At 37.5% G+C, this 15167-nt stretch overlaps 1 protein-coding gene across 2 annotated transcripts in view; it reads right to left on the reverse strand.

The window, feature by feature from the left end:
• LOC135099812 (uncharacterized oxidoreductase MexAM1_META1p0182-like) overlaps positions 1 to 13096 on the reverse strand; it is a 48689-nt gene extending 35593 nt beyond the window's left edge. Inside the window, exons 1-3 of one of the 2 annotated variants that reach the window (XM_064002368.1) lie at positions 12956 to 13096; positions 5941 to 6087; positions 843 to 1005 (exon numbers count right to left, since the gene is read on the reverse strand). In XM_064002368.1, the coding sequence (XP_063858438.1) occupies positions 843 to 1005; positions 5941 to 6087; positions 12956 to 13007 (362 nt within the window). In that variant the 5' untranslated portion in view covers positions 13008 to 13096. Of the gene's footprint in view, positions 1 to 842; positions 1006 to 5940; positions 6088 to 12922 lie in introns of both variants that reach the window. The other variant, XM_064002367.1, reaches the window with a different exon arrangement.
• Between the last annotated feature and the right edge of the window lie 2071 nt (positions 13097 to 15167).

Below are 15167 nucleotides of genomic sequence, written 5' to 3' on the forward strand. Positions count from 1 at the left end.
CGTGTATTGAGTATTCTTCACATGTCTGGGAGGTTCCACTCATAACACTCCTTTAGACAGGGTGGAATCAAAAGCTTTTCATCTTACCAACTGTCTTCAGCCTCTCTCATTGTCACAATGTTGCATCTCTTGCTATCTTCTCCCACTATTTTCATGCTAGCTGCCATTCTGATCTTGCTCACTGCATGTCTCCCCTCCTCCAGCAGCCTTGCTGCACAAGACTTTCTTCTTTCTCTCACTCCTATTCTGTCCACCTCTCTAATGCAAGAGTTAACCAGTATTCTCAATCATTCATACCTTTCTCCAGTAAACTGCTTCTGCATTTCCTCCTTCCTATGACTTGAACTCTTTCAAGATGGAGGTTTCAAGACACTTATTCTTTCATTTTTGACAACCACTTTTGACTTTTGACTTTTGTTCTGGGACTGGCACCTCAGTGGGCTTTTTTTTTTCACATTTTTGTTGCTCTTGGCCAGTGCCCATCCTACATGGGAGAGAGAGAGAGAGAGAGAGAGAGAGAGAGAGAGAGAGAGAGAGAGAGAGAGAGAGAGAGAGAGAGAGAGAGAGAGAGAGAGAGAGAGAGAGAGAGAGAAACTTTTAACCTTTTTGTTTCATTCTAGGTTACTTTTTAATTGCTTATTTAAAGTGATTTACATATAAATGAGGAATAAACAAAAAATAAATAAACCCCCCCAAAAAAAAAACAATAAAATCCCCCCTAAAAACAATAAAACCCAAAAACCCGTGGGTTGGGTTATAGAAAAGAAAGAAAAATGTTCAACCCTGGTTAGTTGTTGCATCATGTGACATGGCAGAGGCAGAACCTTAATAGCAGTACTTGCCTGACATTAGTGTTCATCAGCCGGTCATATTGTTCCAAGGAAGTGTTTTGAATGCTCCCTGTCTCCAAGATGCCAGCATTATTCACAAGGATGTCCAGCCTGCCATACTTCCCAATGGTTTGCTCCACGATTTGCTTTGTGTCTGCTTCATTTGTTAAATCAGCTGAAAAGAAATTAATGCCTAATCAAACACTTTAGTTTTAAAAATCAGTCCACACCAATATAAAAAATGTTATCCACCACTTTGGGACATGAGTGTGTGTGTGTGTGTGTGTGTGTGTGTGTGTGTGTGTGTGTGTGTGTGTGTGTGTGTGTGTGTGTGTGTGTGTGTGTGTGTATTTACATAGTTGTATTGTACAGGCCAAAAGCCAAAGTTAATTTTGTCCTGTCTCAATAACCATATTTATCCAGTTTCTCTTTAAACATGTGCACATTATTTGCCACAACCACCTCTTTCTTCAAATCATTCCAGATTTCAATAGTTCAATATGGGAAGCTGTATTTCTTGATGTCACTCAAACATCCACACTTCTTTATTTTTTTCAAGTAATTTCTGTCTATTCTTTCTATATTGTTTACTAATTTATACATTGTTACCAGGTCTGCTCTTTCTCCTCTCTCTTGTAATCTCACCTCTTCAAGTCTTTCTTTACAGCTTAAGTCTGTCAATTCTGGTACCATCTTTGTCATTATCCTCTGTATTCTTTCCAGTTTCCATATATCTTTTTTTCAACATGGAGCCCAAACTAATGCTGCATATTCCAGTTTAGGTTGTACCATGCTAGTTGTAATTTTCTTTGTAATTTTTTTATCTAAATAGTTAAATGCCATCCTAATGTTTGTTTACAAATTGTTTGTAGAGCTGAATATTCCATTTATGTACCTTTCAGGTGATAGTGTGTCCTGGATCATTACTCCCAAATCTTTTTCTTCATTACTTTTCATTATTATTCCTCCTCCTATTTTGTAATTCTATGAAGGTCTCTTTTAACTTTTTCCTATTTCCAACACATGGCATTTTCTGGCATTAAATTCAAGCTTCCATCTTTGTCTCCATGCATGTGTCTTGTCAATATTTTTTGTAATTCTTTGCAGTCATTTTCATCCTTAATTTTTATCATTATTTTTGCATCATCAGCAAAAGAGTTTTGCATAACTATTTAGATCCTCTGTCATATCATTTACTTTTATTTTAAACATAAAAGGTGCCAACATAAATCCTTGTGTTACCCCACTTGTCACTTTCTGCCAACTTGAATTAGTGTCTCTGATTACTGTTCTCATTTCCCTCCCTTGTAAATATTCATCCATCCATTTCAATGATGCTCCCTTTAGTTGTCCTTCATTCTCTAACTTCCACATAAGGCTTTTGTGGGGAACTTTATCAAATGCTTTTTTTTGAGATCAAGGTATACCTCATCAACCCATCTGTCTCTCTCTTGCTTTTATACTCTCATATAAAAGCTCAATAGATTTGTGAGACAGGATCTCCATTTCCTGAATCCTAACTGCTTTTCTGTAATTATCTTTTCATCTTCTAAATATTGCACCCATCTGTCTTTAATCACTATTTCACAAAGTTTGCTTACAATAATTGTTAGTGACACTGGTCTGTAATTTAATGGTTCTATTTTATTTCTCCCTTTGTACATTAGGACTATGTAAGCTCTTTTCCATTCCCTTGGTACTTTTCCTTCTTTCAATGAGCTGTTGGTTATATCCCATATGGATTCCTCTATTTGTTCTCTGCATTCTTTTAATATCCATCCATTTACTTGATCTGGGCCCATAGCTTTTCCAACATCCAGCACTTCCAGCAGTTTCTTGATTTCTTGTCTCTTTACTTGTATCTCCTGTATTCCCTCATACTGTGATACCACTTTCAGTGCCACAAACTTGGTTCCCTTTGTAAACACAGATTGAAAACTTATTCATTAGTTCACTCACCTCCTCAGTAGTTTCATAAATTCTTCTTTCTCTGTTTATCTTGTTTATGTCATCCCTATGCTTCATTTTTCCATTTATGTATCTGTAGAAGAGTTTGGGCTCTTCCTTCATTTTTTTTACTATGTCACTTTCAAAATTTCTTTCTTCTCCTTATTATACCATATTCATTCCTTGCCTTTCTGTATTCTTTCTTAGTATTTGTGTTCAATTTTCTCATCATTTTCATCCATGCCCTGTCCTTTTTTCTTTTTTGATTCTATACACCTGGCATTATACCATTCATGCCTCCCAATTTTCACTTTATAACTTGGCACAAACTGTTGCACCCCCTCTCTATACTTGCTAAAAAATATCTCATTTTCTTACGCTATTTTACTTTCAAATAGCTCTTTCCAGTTAGTTCCATAAAATTTATTAAGCTCTGCAAAGTTTGCATTAACATAGGTCTGTCTCCCATTTCTAAATTGTTCATTTCTGTGCAACACTGTTTCCTCCTGCAGTACTATTTCTATTGTCACATGATCACTTTTTTCCAGTGAACTCAAAGTCTACTTTTGGGGGTTTTTATAAGCACTCAGTCCAACTGTGATGGTTCTTCTCTGCATCTTGTAGGCTTGTTCACCCACTGTTTCATTATATTCACCATCATGGTATGCATAAGTTCTTCATTCCATGACCTGACATTTTCTTTCACTTACATCTCCTATCTAATTCCTTTAGTGTTGAAGTTGCCTACTAAGAGCACTTTGTTACTTTTCCTTATTTCTTCTATGTTATTTCTTGTTTTTAGTTGCATAGTTTTATATCTATTGGTCTCCCATGCATTAGTTTTTGGTGGTATGTACTTCACAATAACTTTCCTTTTTTCACTTCCTTTGATCTTAATCACAACACTCAATAGTTTCCACCATTCCATCACCATATTCCACTTCTTCAACAATATTCTCTTTTACCAATATCATCACTCCTCCTCCCTTTACCTTTTCTCTCTCTCCTCCATATACTATAACCTTCTTTTGCAATTCTCAACTTTAATTCCTCTTTTAGTTTGGTTTCTGTTAAACATACCACGTCTGGTTTATTGTTCTTTAGGTAGTTTTTATAGGCTTGACACCAAATTATATACATTTGTATATATCATTTTTAAATTTCTTGGTGGTCTTCCATGACATCTTTATGCCACCATTTCCTAACTTTCATGTCCACAACTCTCCAAAAGAATCTCGCTTGTTCCTGTGTTCTCTCCTGGTTTTTGACTGGGCCTCTACTCTCAACTCTTTCAGTTTACTTCTCTCTTCTTTGTTCATGTCTCTTTTTATCCATATTTCTCTCATTCCTTTTGCTTTCGCCAATTTTCCTGTTCTTTGTAACACATGTTCTGCTGCTGTTTGTGACATGAATATTATTTTCATTGGTCTTGTTGCATTTCTGTCATATTTTCTGATCCTGTAAACCTCTTCAATTTGTTCAACTATCTCCTCTCCTTTCCCTGCCACTTCTGCTATAATTTTCTTGTGTGTGTGTGTGTGTGTGTGTGTGTGTTTACCTAAATATGTATTTATTTGGTCAGAATGCCAAGGCTTTTTTTTTTTTTTTTTTTGCTCATATAGTCCTGTCTCCATATCTATATCTATCCACTCTATCCTTTAATTTATACACACTTTTGGTTTAATAATTTCATCCTTCAATTTATTCCAGTGTGTATTTACCTAGTTGTATTTACCTAGTTGTATAGTACAGGATCCGAGCCAAAGCTCAATTAGTCCTGTCTCCATACCCGAATTTATCTAATCTCTCTTTAAACATGTGCACACTCTTTGCCGCAACCACTTCTTCTTTTAAGTTATTCCATATTTCAACCGTTCGATGCGGAAAGCTGTATTTTTTAATATCTCCCAAACAATGACTCTTCTTTAATTTCTTCATATGTCCCCTTGTACGTCTATCTCCTTCCACTTTTACAACTAGGTCATCTCTGTCTATCTTCTCCATGTTGTTTATTAATTTGAACATTGTTATCAGGTCTCCTCTTTCCCTTCTTTCTTGCAGTGTTGGTAATCCAATTTCTTCCAGTCTTTCCTCGTAACTTAGGTCTTCCAATTCAGGTATAATTTTCGTAGCTGTTCTTTGTATCCTTTCCAAATTCCTTATATCTTTCTTCTTGTGTGGAGACCATACCACTGCTGCGTATTCCAGTTTGGGGCATATCATGTGTGTTATAATTTTCTTCATCATTTCTTTGTCTAGGTAATTAAATGTCAACCTGATATTTGCTAGCAAATTATATGTAGAGCCAAATTCCATTGATGTGTTTTTCTGGTGATAGCGTGTCTTGAATTATTATTCCCAAGTCTTTTTCTTCTTTGCTCTTTGGTATTGTGATTCCTCCCATCTTATACTCCCATGAAGGTCTCCTTTTACTTCTTCCCATCTCCATTACATGGCACTTCTTTATATTAAATTCTAATTTCCATCATTTACTCCATTCATAAATTCTATCAACATCCCTCTGTAGTTCCTCACAATCCTCTTGGTTCTTTATTACTTTCATCGGATCACCTGAAGATCTGCCACCCCAGCCGCACTCGGGGTGGCAGATCTTCAGGTGAGACAATCTGGGGTGGCGGATCTTCAGGTGATCTCATACTTTTAATGAAGTAAACTTTTTTCTGCATTTTTTATATCCACTCAGTTTTTTAATGCGTTCATGTTGTTAGGTTAGGTTAGGTTAGGTTAGGTTAGGCTAACCTAACCTAACCTAACCAAGTGAGAGAGTCTGGGGTGGCGGATCTTCAGGTGAGACAATCTGGGGTGGCGGATCTTCAGGTGATCCCTGTGGGGTGGCGGATCTTCAGGTGATCCCTTTCATCAATTTTGCATCATCTGCAAACATGTTAATGTAGCTATTTAAACCCACCGTCATATAATTTATATAGACCTGAAACATCATAGGTGCCAACACAGACCCTTGTGTGTGTGTGTGTGTGTGTGTGTGTGTGTGTGTGTGTGTGTGTGTGTGTGTGTGTGTGTGTGTGTGTGTGTGTGTGTGTACATGCATACGTGTGTGCATGCACGTGTAGTACAGGAACCTGATACAGTATCTCAAACTTTAGTCAGGTTTACAATAATGCTTACTTCTTATCATGCTTACCTTGTATTATTAATGGCTTCTTATCACCACTTGTACATTCAGCTCCAACTCCATTCAAGTTTTCAATGTTTCTTCCAGTAATTGCCAAAGTTGCCCCAAGTTTGGAAAAAAGTTTGGCAGTTGCAGCACCAATCCCGGAGGAGGCCCCTGATAGTATTGATAAAGATATTCATACCAATGGAAATCTGTTGCTTCCTTATTAATGTAATACTTACCATCTACATTCATCTTAAGCTAAATGACCTTTAAGATTAACAAGTCCAGTGAGGTTGATTATTTACACCTAAGTGACTTGGGATTAACAAATTTACATTTTGTTAAAGTCCTCTGGGCAAAGACCAACAGTGCATGTTGTCTCTTTATTGGAGGTACTTTGCAACTGATTTACTTAGGGCATGCTCATAAGATTCAAAGTTGGCCAGAAAGACATATCATACACATGCACATTGAAGGCTTTTTTTTTTTTATTTAGAAGGGACACCAGCCAAGGAAAAAAAATAAAAGGCCCACTGAGATGCTGGTCCCCAAACAGGCTCCAAAATGGAAGTTAAAAATTAAAGGATAACTATCTTGAAGGAATTCAAGTCAGAGGAAGATGGAAATACAGAAACAGGCAAGCAGTTCCAGAGTTTACCAGAGAAAGGGATGAATGATTCAGAATACTGGTTAACTCTTGCATTAGAGAGGTGGACACAATAGGGATAAGAGAAAGAAAAAGACTTGTGCAATGAGGCCATGGGGGGAGGAGAGGCATGCAGTTAGAAAGATCAGAGGAGCAGTTAGCATGAAAATAGTGGTGGAAAATAGCAAGAAATGCAACATTGTGGCAATGAGAAAGAGGCTGAAGATAGTCATTTGGAGAAAAGGAGTTGATGAGATGAAAAGCTTTTGACTCCACCCTCTCTAGAAGAGCAGTATGAGTGGAATCCTCCCAAACATGTGATGTATGCTCCATACGTGAACAGATAAGGCCCCTGTACAGAGTTAGTAGCTGGGGGCATGAGAAGAACTGGCAGAGATGTCTCAGAATGCCTAACTTCATAGAAGCTGTTTTAGCTAAAGATGAGATGTGGAGTTTCCAGTTTAGATTATAAGTAAAGAACAGACCAAGGATGTTCAGTGTAGAAGAAGGGGACAGTTGTGTGTCACTGAAGAAGAGGAAATAGTTGTCTGGAAGATTTTGTTGAATTGATAGATGGAGGAATTGAGTTTTTGAGGCACTGAAAAATACTAAGTTTAGAAAGATCAGAAGTCAGGCATTCTGTTGGATATCTACAAAAAGAAGTGGAAAAGTGCAGGGTGGTATCATCAGCATAGGAGTGGATAGGACAAGAAGTTTGATTTAGAAGATCACTGATGAATAATAGAAAGAGAGTGGGTGACAGGACAGAACCCTGAGGAACACCACTGTTAATAGATTTAGAAGAACAGTGACCATCTACCACAGCAACAACAGAATGGTTAAAAGGGAAACCTGAGATGAAGTTGCAGAGACAAGGATAGAAGCTGTAGGAGGGTAGTTTGGAAATCAAAGCTTTGTGCCAGACTCTATCAAAAGCTTTTGATATGTTTAAGGCAACAGCAAAAGTTTCACCAAAATCTCTAAAAGAGGATGACCAAGACTCAGTAAGGAAAGCCAGAAGATCACCAGTAGAGTGGCCTTGACAGAAGCCATACTGGCGATCAGATAGAAGGCTGTGAAGTAATAGATGTTTAAGAATCTTCCTGTTGAGGATAGATTAAAAAACTTAAGATAGGCAGGAAATTAAAGCAATAGGATGGAAGTTTGAGGGATGGGAATGGTCATCCTTTTTTAGCAACAGGCTGAATGTAGGCAAACTTCCAGGAAGAAGGAAAGCTAGATGTTGACAGACAGAGTTGAAAGAGTTTGACTAGGCAAGGCACAGAGGTGCAGTTTCAGAGAACAATAGGAGGGACCCCATCAGGTCCATAAGCCTTCTGAGGATTTAGGCCAGCAAGGACATAGAAAACATCATTGCATGAAGTAGTCAGAGGGCGGAGGAGAGGAAGGAACAAGCTCTGAATCATTCAAGGTAGAGTTTTTAGCAAAGATTTAGAGGTAGATGTGATAGCAGCGGTGCCATCTGGTTGAAATAAAGGAGGTAAAGAAGAAGCAAAGTTATTGAAGATATTTTTGGCTAGGTGCCAGAAGTCACAAGGGAAGTTAGATCTTGAAAGATTTTGACACTTTCTATTAATGAAGGAGTTTTTGGCTAGTTAGAGAACAGACTTGGCAAAGTTCCAGGCAGAAATATAAAGCACATGAGATTCTGGTGATGGAAGGCTCAAGTACCTTTTGTGGGCCACCTCTCCATCAAGTATAGCATGAGAACAGGCTGTGTTGAAACAAGGTTTGGAAGGTTTAGGTTGAGAAAAGAGTGAGGAATGTATGCCTCCATGCCAGACACTATCACCTCTGTTATGCACTCAGCACACAGAGATGGATCTCAGACACAGAACCAGTAGACATTCCAAGGAAAATCAGCAAAACACCTCCTCAGGTCCCCCAACTTGCAGAGGCATAATGCCAGAGGCACCTCTGGTTAGGAGGATCCTGAGGAGGGAATGGAGTGATAGAACAAAATACAGACACGAGATTGTGGTTGGAGAAGCCCAACGGACAGGAGAGGGTAACAAGCATAAGTAGAAGGATTAGAGATTAGGAAAAGGTCAAGAATGTTGGGCTTATCTCCAAGACAGTCAGGAATATGAGTAGGGTGTTGCACCAATTGTTCAAGGCTGTGGAGGATAATCAACTGTTCTAGATTGTGGAGGATAGCAAAGTTAAAGACTAGTTCACCAGGATGGTCAATGAAGGGAGAGAAAAGCCAAAGCTGGTGGTGAAGTCTCCAAGAAAGGAGATCTCCACAAAAGGGAAGAGAATCAGAATGTGCTCCACTTTGGATGTTAAGCTGTCAAAGAATTTCTTAGTCAGAGGAATTAGGTGAAAAGTGTACAGCACAGTTAAATTTTGTTTGAGAGTGACTCTGTAGTTGTAGCCAGATGGTGGAAAACTCAGAAGATTCAAGAGCGTGGGCACAAGAGCAGGTTAAGTCACTGCGCACATAGACATAACATCCAGCTTTGGACTGAAAATGAGGATAGAGAAAGTAGGAGAGAACAGAAAAGAGGTTACTGTCAGTTGTCTCAGACACCTGTGTTTCAGTGATGAAAAGATGAGGTTTGGTTGAGGAGGGGTGGTGTTCTACAGATTGAAAATTAGATCTGTTTGGTAGAGGAGGGGTGGTGTTCTACAGATTGAAAATTAGATCTAAGAATGCAAATGTTGCAGAAGTTAATGAAGAAAATGTTGAGGGGGGGTGTCAAGACACTTAAGGTCAATACCAGAAGAGCAGTCTGACTTGGGGACATTTGTGGTCCCCTCCCCAGATGGGGACTCAAAAGGCTGATGTAGGAGTTGCCATAATAATTTTGAATTTTGAGTGAAGGGTATGTGCATAATTACGTGCATGCAGTTTTGTGTGAAGGAAGATAGTTATTTTTAGAGGGCAGGTTGTGACTGCTCCCTTGTGTTGTGAGACACAAAGGGAAACGTTCAATGAGATCACAGCTGGATTCAATGATAAACTCACAGAACCCCCTGATCCCATGCTTTAGATCTCACTGGGAGTAATTATCATTTCAGCAGGTGCCTACTACCTCCTCCTGTAAGTAAATTTCAGTAATTCTTGTTCATCATATATGTAGAGTAGCTACTGCAACTAAATCTATAGAAGTATGGAATGTTCCCTTAATTTTTATGTAGTTATTTTGTGTGTAAGAGGGGTTCTGACCAAGGGCTACATAAAAGCAGAAAGAAAAAGACACACTGAGGTGCCAATCCCTAAAGTTTTGAAAGAAGCAAAAGGATTATCCAACATTTGAAAAGTGTCTTAAAAATCTCCTTTTGAAAGAATTAAGGTCATGAGTAGGGCAAAATACAAAGTCAGCCATAGCATTCCAGTCTACTACAACAGAATGAAATATTGAGAACAGTGACTAATTCTTGCTAAAATATATCTCTTCAAAAATCTTCACAGATGGTAAGTACACTATGTGCACAGTACTATGCCAAAATATTATACAGATCAGCATGGAACAATAATTATATAGACCGAGTTTGTTTCAATTAAAAACTTTTATCACTTCCAGACTCTCCAGGCCCCACTCAGCAGCTCTAGTCCACAGCACTTAGGGGCTTTCAGGTATTCTTGCCATCACTCATCTGTCCTTGAAAATCATTACATCTTTTTTTATTTAAGAGGGGACAAAAAAAAAAAGCCTAATAAGGTGTTAGTCCTTACACAAATATTATATATACTAGGGATAATGGAAAAAACTTAAGCCAGTTAATCTTAGCTCCTCATGGATCAGGTAAATCATGCATATATGGTGATGAATACTCATCATACAACACGTGTGTGGTGGTTTCGTTTTGGGAACACGCATGGTTACATTACAGTGACACGATTTGTGTTGTCCTGCATCACAAATTCTAAGTCCATGCTGATGAGGCTCATTTGGAGGAATACAGTGCAATGCATATGTTAGTATGTTAGTATGTTGGTATGTGAATACTGTGACTGCATTACATCACCACAGTAACTAGTCCCATGGCAGGTATTTTATTCACCATTGTATTATTGACTGATATTTTTGTTGCACTAGATGCAAATTAAGGGTCATATTAATATGTAATCAAATAAGACTTTATGCATGACATTTGTACTACATAAAATGCCACTTATTCAAATAACCTGTGTAGTTTGGAATTAGTCCACATGTAGTCCTCTGCAAGGGTATGAAAGGCAGCAGGGGAGTTGCCACGTCACTTCTATCTTCATCGTGGCGCCAAACAGGTGCAAGGATTACAATTTGGGCCTACTCAACCTTTTCCTGCATTACAGTGGGAAACCTAGTTAGTGAGTACTTCCAAACCATTCTTGTTAGTGTGTTGTGTTGATGTAATATTAAGTTAGATTAGTATCCATAAGGGGTGTCCAGGGCCTGTATTCTACAAACCTTCATAGCCAAGTCCATCAGTCATAGTGAAACAAAATGATGCATTTCAGACTACTCTGCCATAAATTAATATCGTCATCCACAAATTCCTATTATCAGTCATAAAATGCTATGACAGTATTCACCCTGTCTTACTGCTGCTTATGATCATCAGAAGTCTGTCAATATCATGATGTGGCTGCACATACCGTAAAATGATCCCCAACTTTTTATTATAAATAATGATAAATATTAGTAACTATGAGTAAATAATATCCTTCTTTGAGGTAACAATGTACTATTATAAATAATTGCTGGGAGCAGTACAATCAGTTTTCCTAAACCTTGCCTCGTGCAGCCTGTGTGTGTCGGGCTGTCAACCGTAATCTTCTCCTATATATCATATTTCTTTTGATTAGGTACACCAACTTCCCCAAAAGTTGCAATATGAAATCAAAACAATATAAACTCAAGAAAATAATGTCAAAAACCTATTTCATTTCATACATTTAAAGTTGACAAATTGTGAGTGTGCTTTCTAGTGGCAGATGTTAACTGAGGTATGAGTGACATCTTCTGACTGCCACAAGACTTAGTCATAAATTCTGTTAGTTTTGACAGGTAGCTATGATCGACCATGAGCAATATGTAGAATACAGGCCAAGGAGGACAAAACCCCCCAGCTAATATAGGCTGGGTTTGGTAATGTTAGGTTCAGTTAAGTTAGGTAACGTTAGGTTAAATTAGGTTACATTACAATCATTAAGGAGGGCAAAGCCCCCTGGCTAGTCTATGTTAGGTTAAGTAATGGTTAGGTTAGATTAGAGTCAAAGACCCAGCCTGGTTTAAGTTAGGTTAGAGTCCTTAAGGGAGAGTTCAAGAGGGGCAGAGCCCCCCCAGCTAGTTTAGGTTAGGTTAGTGTGGGTGGGACAACATTCCCTGTGGTATAATTGCAGTTTCCCCCAATAAACTGCACGTAAGTATGAAGTGTCTCACGGTCTAGATCACACTGCTAGGAGCATTTCTAACCCCACATTACCTTGTCGCAAACGAATAATAAGTTCGGGACGGAATTTCAAAGATTTATCTCAGTTTTTAGATTAGATTAGGTTAAGTAAGGTTAGGTTAGGATAGGTTAGGATAGGTTAGGATAGGTAAGGTTAGGTTAGGTTAGGATAGGTAAGGTTAGGTAAGTTAGGTTAGGTTAGGTTAGGATAGGTAAGGTTAGGTTAGGTTACCTTAGCATTCTGGTTGTGTTCAAATATACTAATGGTGGGGGTTCAAGGAGGGCACAGCTCCCTGGTTATAAAAGGTTTTTGGTTTGCTACATTTAGAAAATTTCACTACATTTTCAGTCTATATATCACTCTTTTTTTTTCCCCAAAAAATGATGTTTTCTCTTTAGATCCCACCCTAAAAGCCTGCTTTCCCACCAGGGTCCCAAGCTTGCTACTCCTGGAGAGGTGGGAATAGAATACAGGGAGAGCTGCTGTTGATAAGATTTATCCTTGAGCGTACTAATTTTGCGATACCACTTATTTAAGGAAAACAGGATACCTTTTAAAATCGTGATCTATACAACGACGGGATCAGCACCAAAATTAATTAAATGAATTAATTTAAACCTAACCTTGACCTCAAATGAAGATGCTAATGTTACTTCAATATTATTCAACAGTAAATGTCAGGCAATTTGAAGGTTCAGGTTATTTGCATAATCCCCGAGGTGTGTGGAAAGTTGAAAGGAGTTGAAGGTTCAGGTTATTTGTATAATTCCTAAGGTGTGTGGAAAACTGACAGGAATTAACAATGAACACAAGACTCATCGAACCGACGAACACAAGCAGCCGTGGGGAAGATGTCCCAAGCTGCCCAGTTCCGTGTCAGTACTGAGTGTGTGGGCAATGACACCTGCACCCACTGCCCTACGCATGCACCCTAGCCCCACACTTTCACACACACTCAAACAGCACGCTAATTTCAATGGTCTTGCCAGTAATAATAGCCACTTTGCCGGCCAGCTTAGCGCCGCTCGTCGCCTGCATCCTGACCACGCTGATGATGACGATGACAGTAAACAACTGTTGTAAATTAATGGCGTATATATAAAGCTATCTTCCTTCTATCAGTGCTTGATGACATTTCTTAGTTTTCGTAAGAATAAGTAAAGAAATAAATACAACAGCAACAACAACAACAACAATTATAATAATAACACTAATAATAATAATAATAATAATAATAATAATAATAATAATAATAATAATAATTATTATTATTATTATTATTATTATTATTATTATAATATAATAATAATGATAATAATAATAATAATAATAATAATAATAATAATAATAATTATTATTATTATTATTATTATTATTATTATAATAATAATAATAATAATTATTATTATTATTATTATAATTATAATAATAATGATAATAATAATAATAATAATAATAATAATAATAATAATAATAATAATAATAATAATAATAATAATAATAATAACAACAACAACAACAACAACAACAACAGCAACAACAACAATAACAATAATAAAACAACAACAAAACAACAAAACAACAAAACAACAAAAATAACAACAAAAACAACAATAACAACAACAACAACAACAACAACAACAACAACAATAATAATAATAATAATAATAATAATAATAATAATAATAATAATAATAGTATTTTTTTTTTTTTTCTAGAAGAAAGGCAAGAAATTCTGGTGTTCCCACTTTGCAACAGGATGAAGTGGGAGGGGTGGTTTTGCAGTTATGATTTCATTGTCTCTTAAGATTTGCATTACTACACAATTATTTAATTCACTCATGCCTTCTATTCGTTCATTTATAATCACATTGAAAAGAAGCCAGTATGTAATGAAAGGCATATTTTGTAACGTCCCAGCAAAGAAAAGTCTCTCTCTCTCTCTCTCTCTCTCTCTCTCTCTCTCTCTCTCTCTCTCTCCGGTTTTATTACGTATAGCAAGGCGGGGAAAAGACGTAATGGACAGGGAGCGGAGCGTGCCACGGCAGCTGTTCCTCAATAATGAAGAGGACAGGGAGGAGAGACACGCAAAACAAGACGGTGCTACTTTGGCTTGTTATCTATGTGTCATGAATCTACTTTGATATGATATCTACACTTACATTGCGATCTACGTTTCATGAATCTACTTTGGTATGCGATATACACCTTATATTGCAATCAACACGATACAAGAACAAGGAAAACACTTCTCTTAATTGGTTTCGAGAGAATGTGGTTAGAGAGCCTGAAGCATGAGTGGAATGTCTGTTTGAGTGTCAAAGCTCCGATTCCACTTCAACACGGTACAAAAACAAGGAAAACACTTCTCTTGGTTTCGAGAGAATATGTGGTTAAGGAGCCTGAAGCATGGGTGGAAGGTCCAGTCGCGAATCAACAAGGTACATGTGGCAACAGCACACTTCATTCCGCCACAGACATTCCAGACAGCTTTGGTATGTTATTTATAATTTGTTACCTAATTTTTAATTTGCTTGTAATCTACTTTGTTTCTTAGATCTCAAAGATAGACCAGTTATTTATTTTTCTTAATTCCACTAACCTTAGTAAATCCTCCTTTATATTTCATGCATTGACAGTCCTCAAGATGCTCGCAAAAGATTTCTACACCGAAATCAGTGACGAAACTAAGGCACTGGCATTTTTAAGAAGACATGAACTTTTGGATGAAGAACAATGTGTTTCACCGTGTCATCGATGTGGCGGAGAGGTGAAGGATGCTCGGCAAAGACGAAATAGCGAATTTATGCCCATTCTTCGTTGCAAAAACCGTGGATGTCAAACTTTTCATTCAGTTCGCAGAGGCAATGTATTCTTTCACTTCACAGATTTAAATAACAAACTAAATTGCAAGGTCTCTCTTTGCCAAATTTTAGAACTGATCTTTTATTTCATACAAGACCTCTATTATGATTTGGTTCAAAGTTTAACTGGTAGAGGCACTGAAGTAATATGCGATTGGTTCAACATGTGCAGATAAGTTTGTACATCGATTGTTTCAGTCCAGAATCGTGGTCAAATGATGGGCACTGAAGAAGAGCCTGTGCAAATTGATGAAACACGCTTTGCAGGACATAGAAAATACAATAGAAGTTGAATGTTACAAGGAGACAGGGCTCCAAATTCAATAGACAGCGA

The sequence above is a fragment of the Scylla paramamosain genome, chromosome 4 (genome assembly GCF_035594125.1).
Source record: "Scylla paramamosain isolate STU-SP2022 chromosome 4, ASM3559412v1, whole genome shotgun sequence".
NCBI lineage: Eukaryota > Metazoa > Arthropoda > Malacostraca > Decapoda > Portunidae > Scylla > Scylla paramamosain.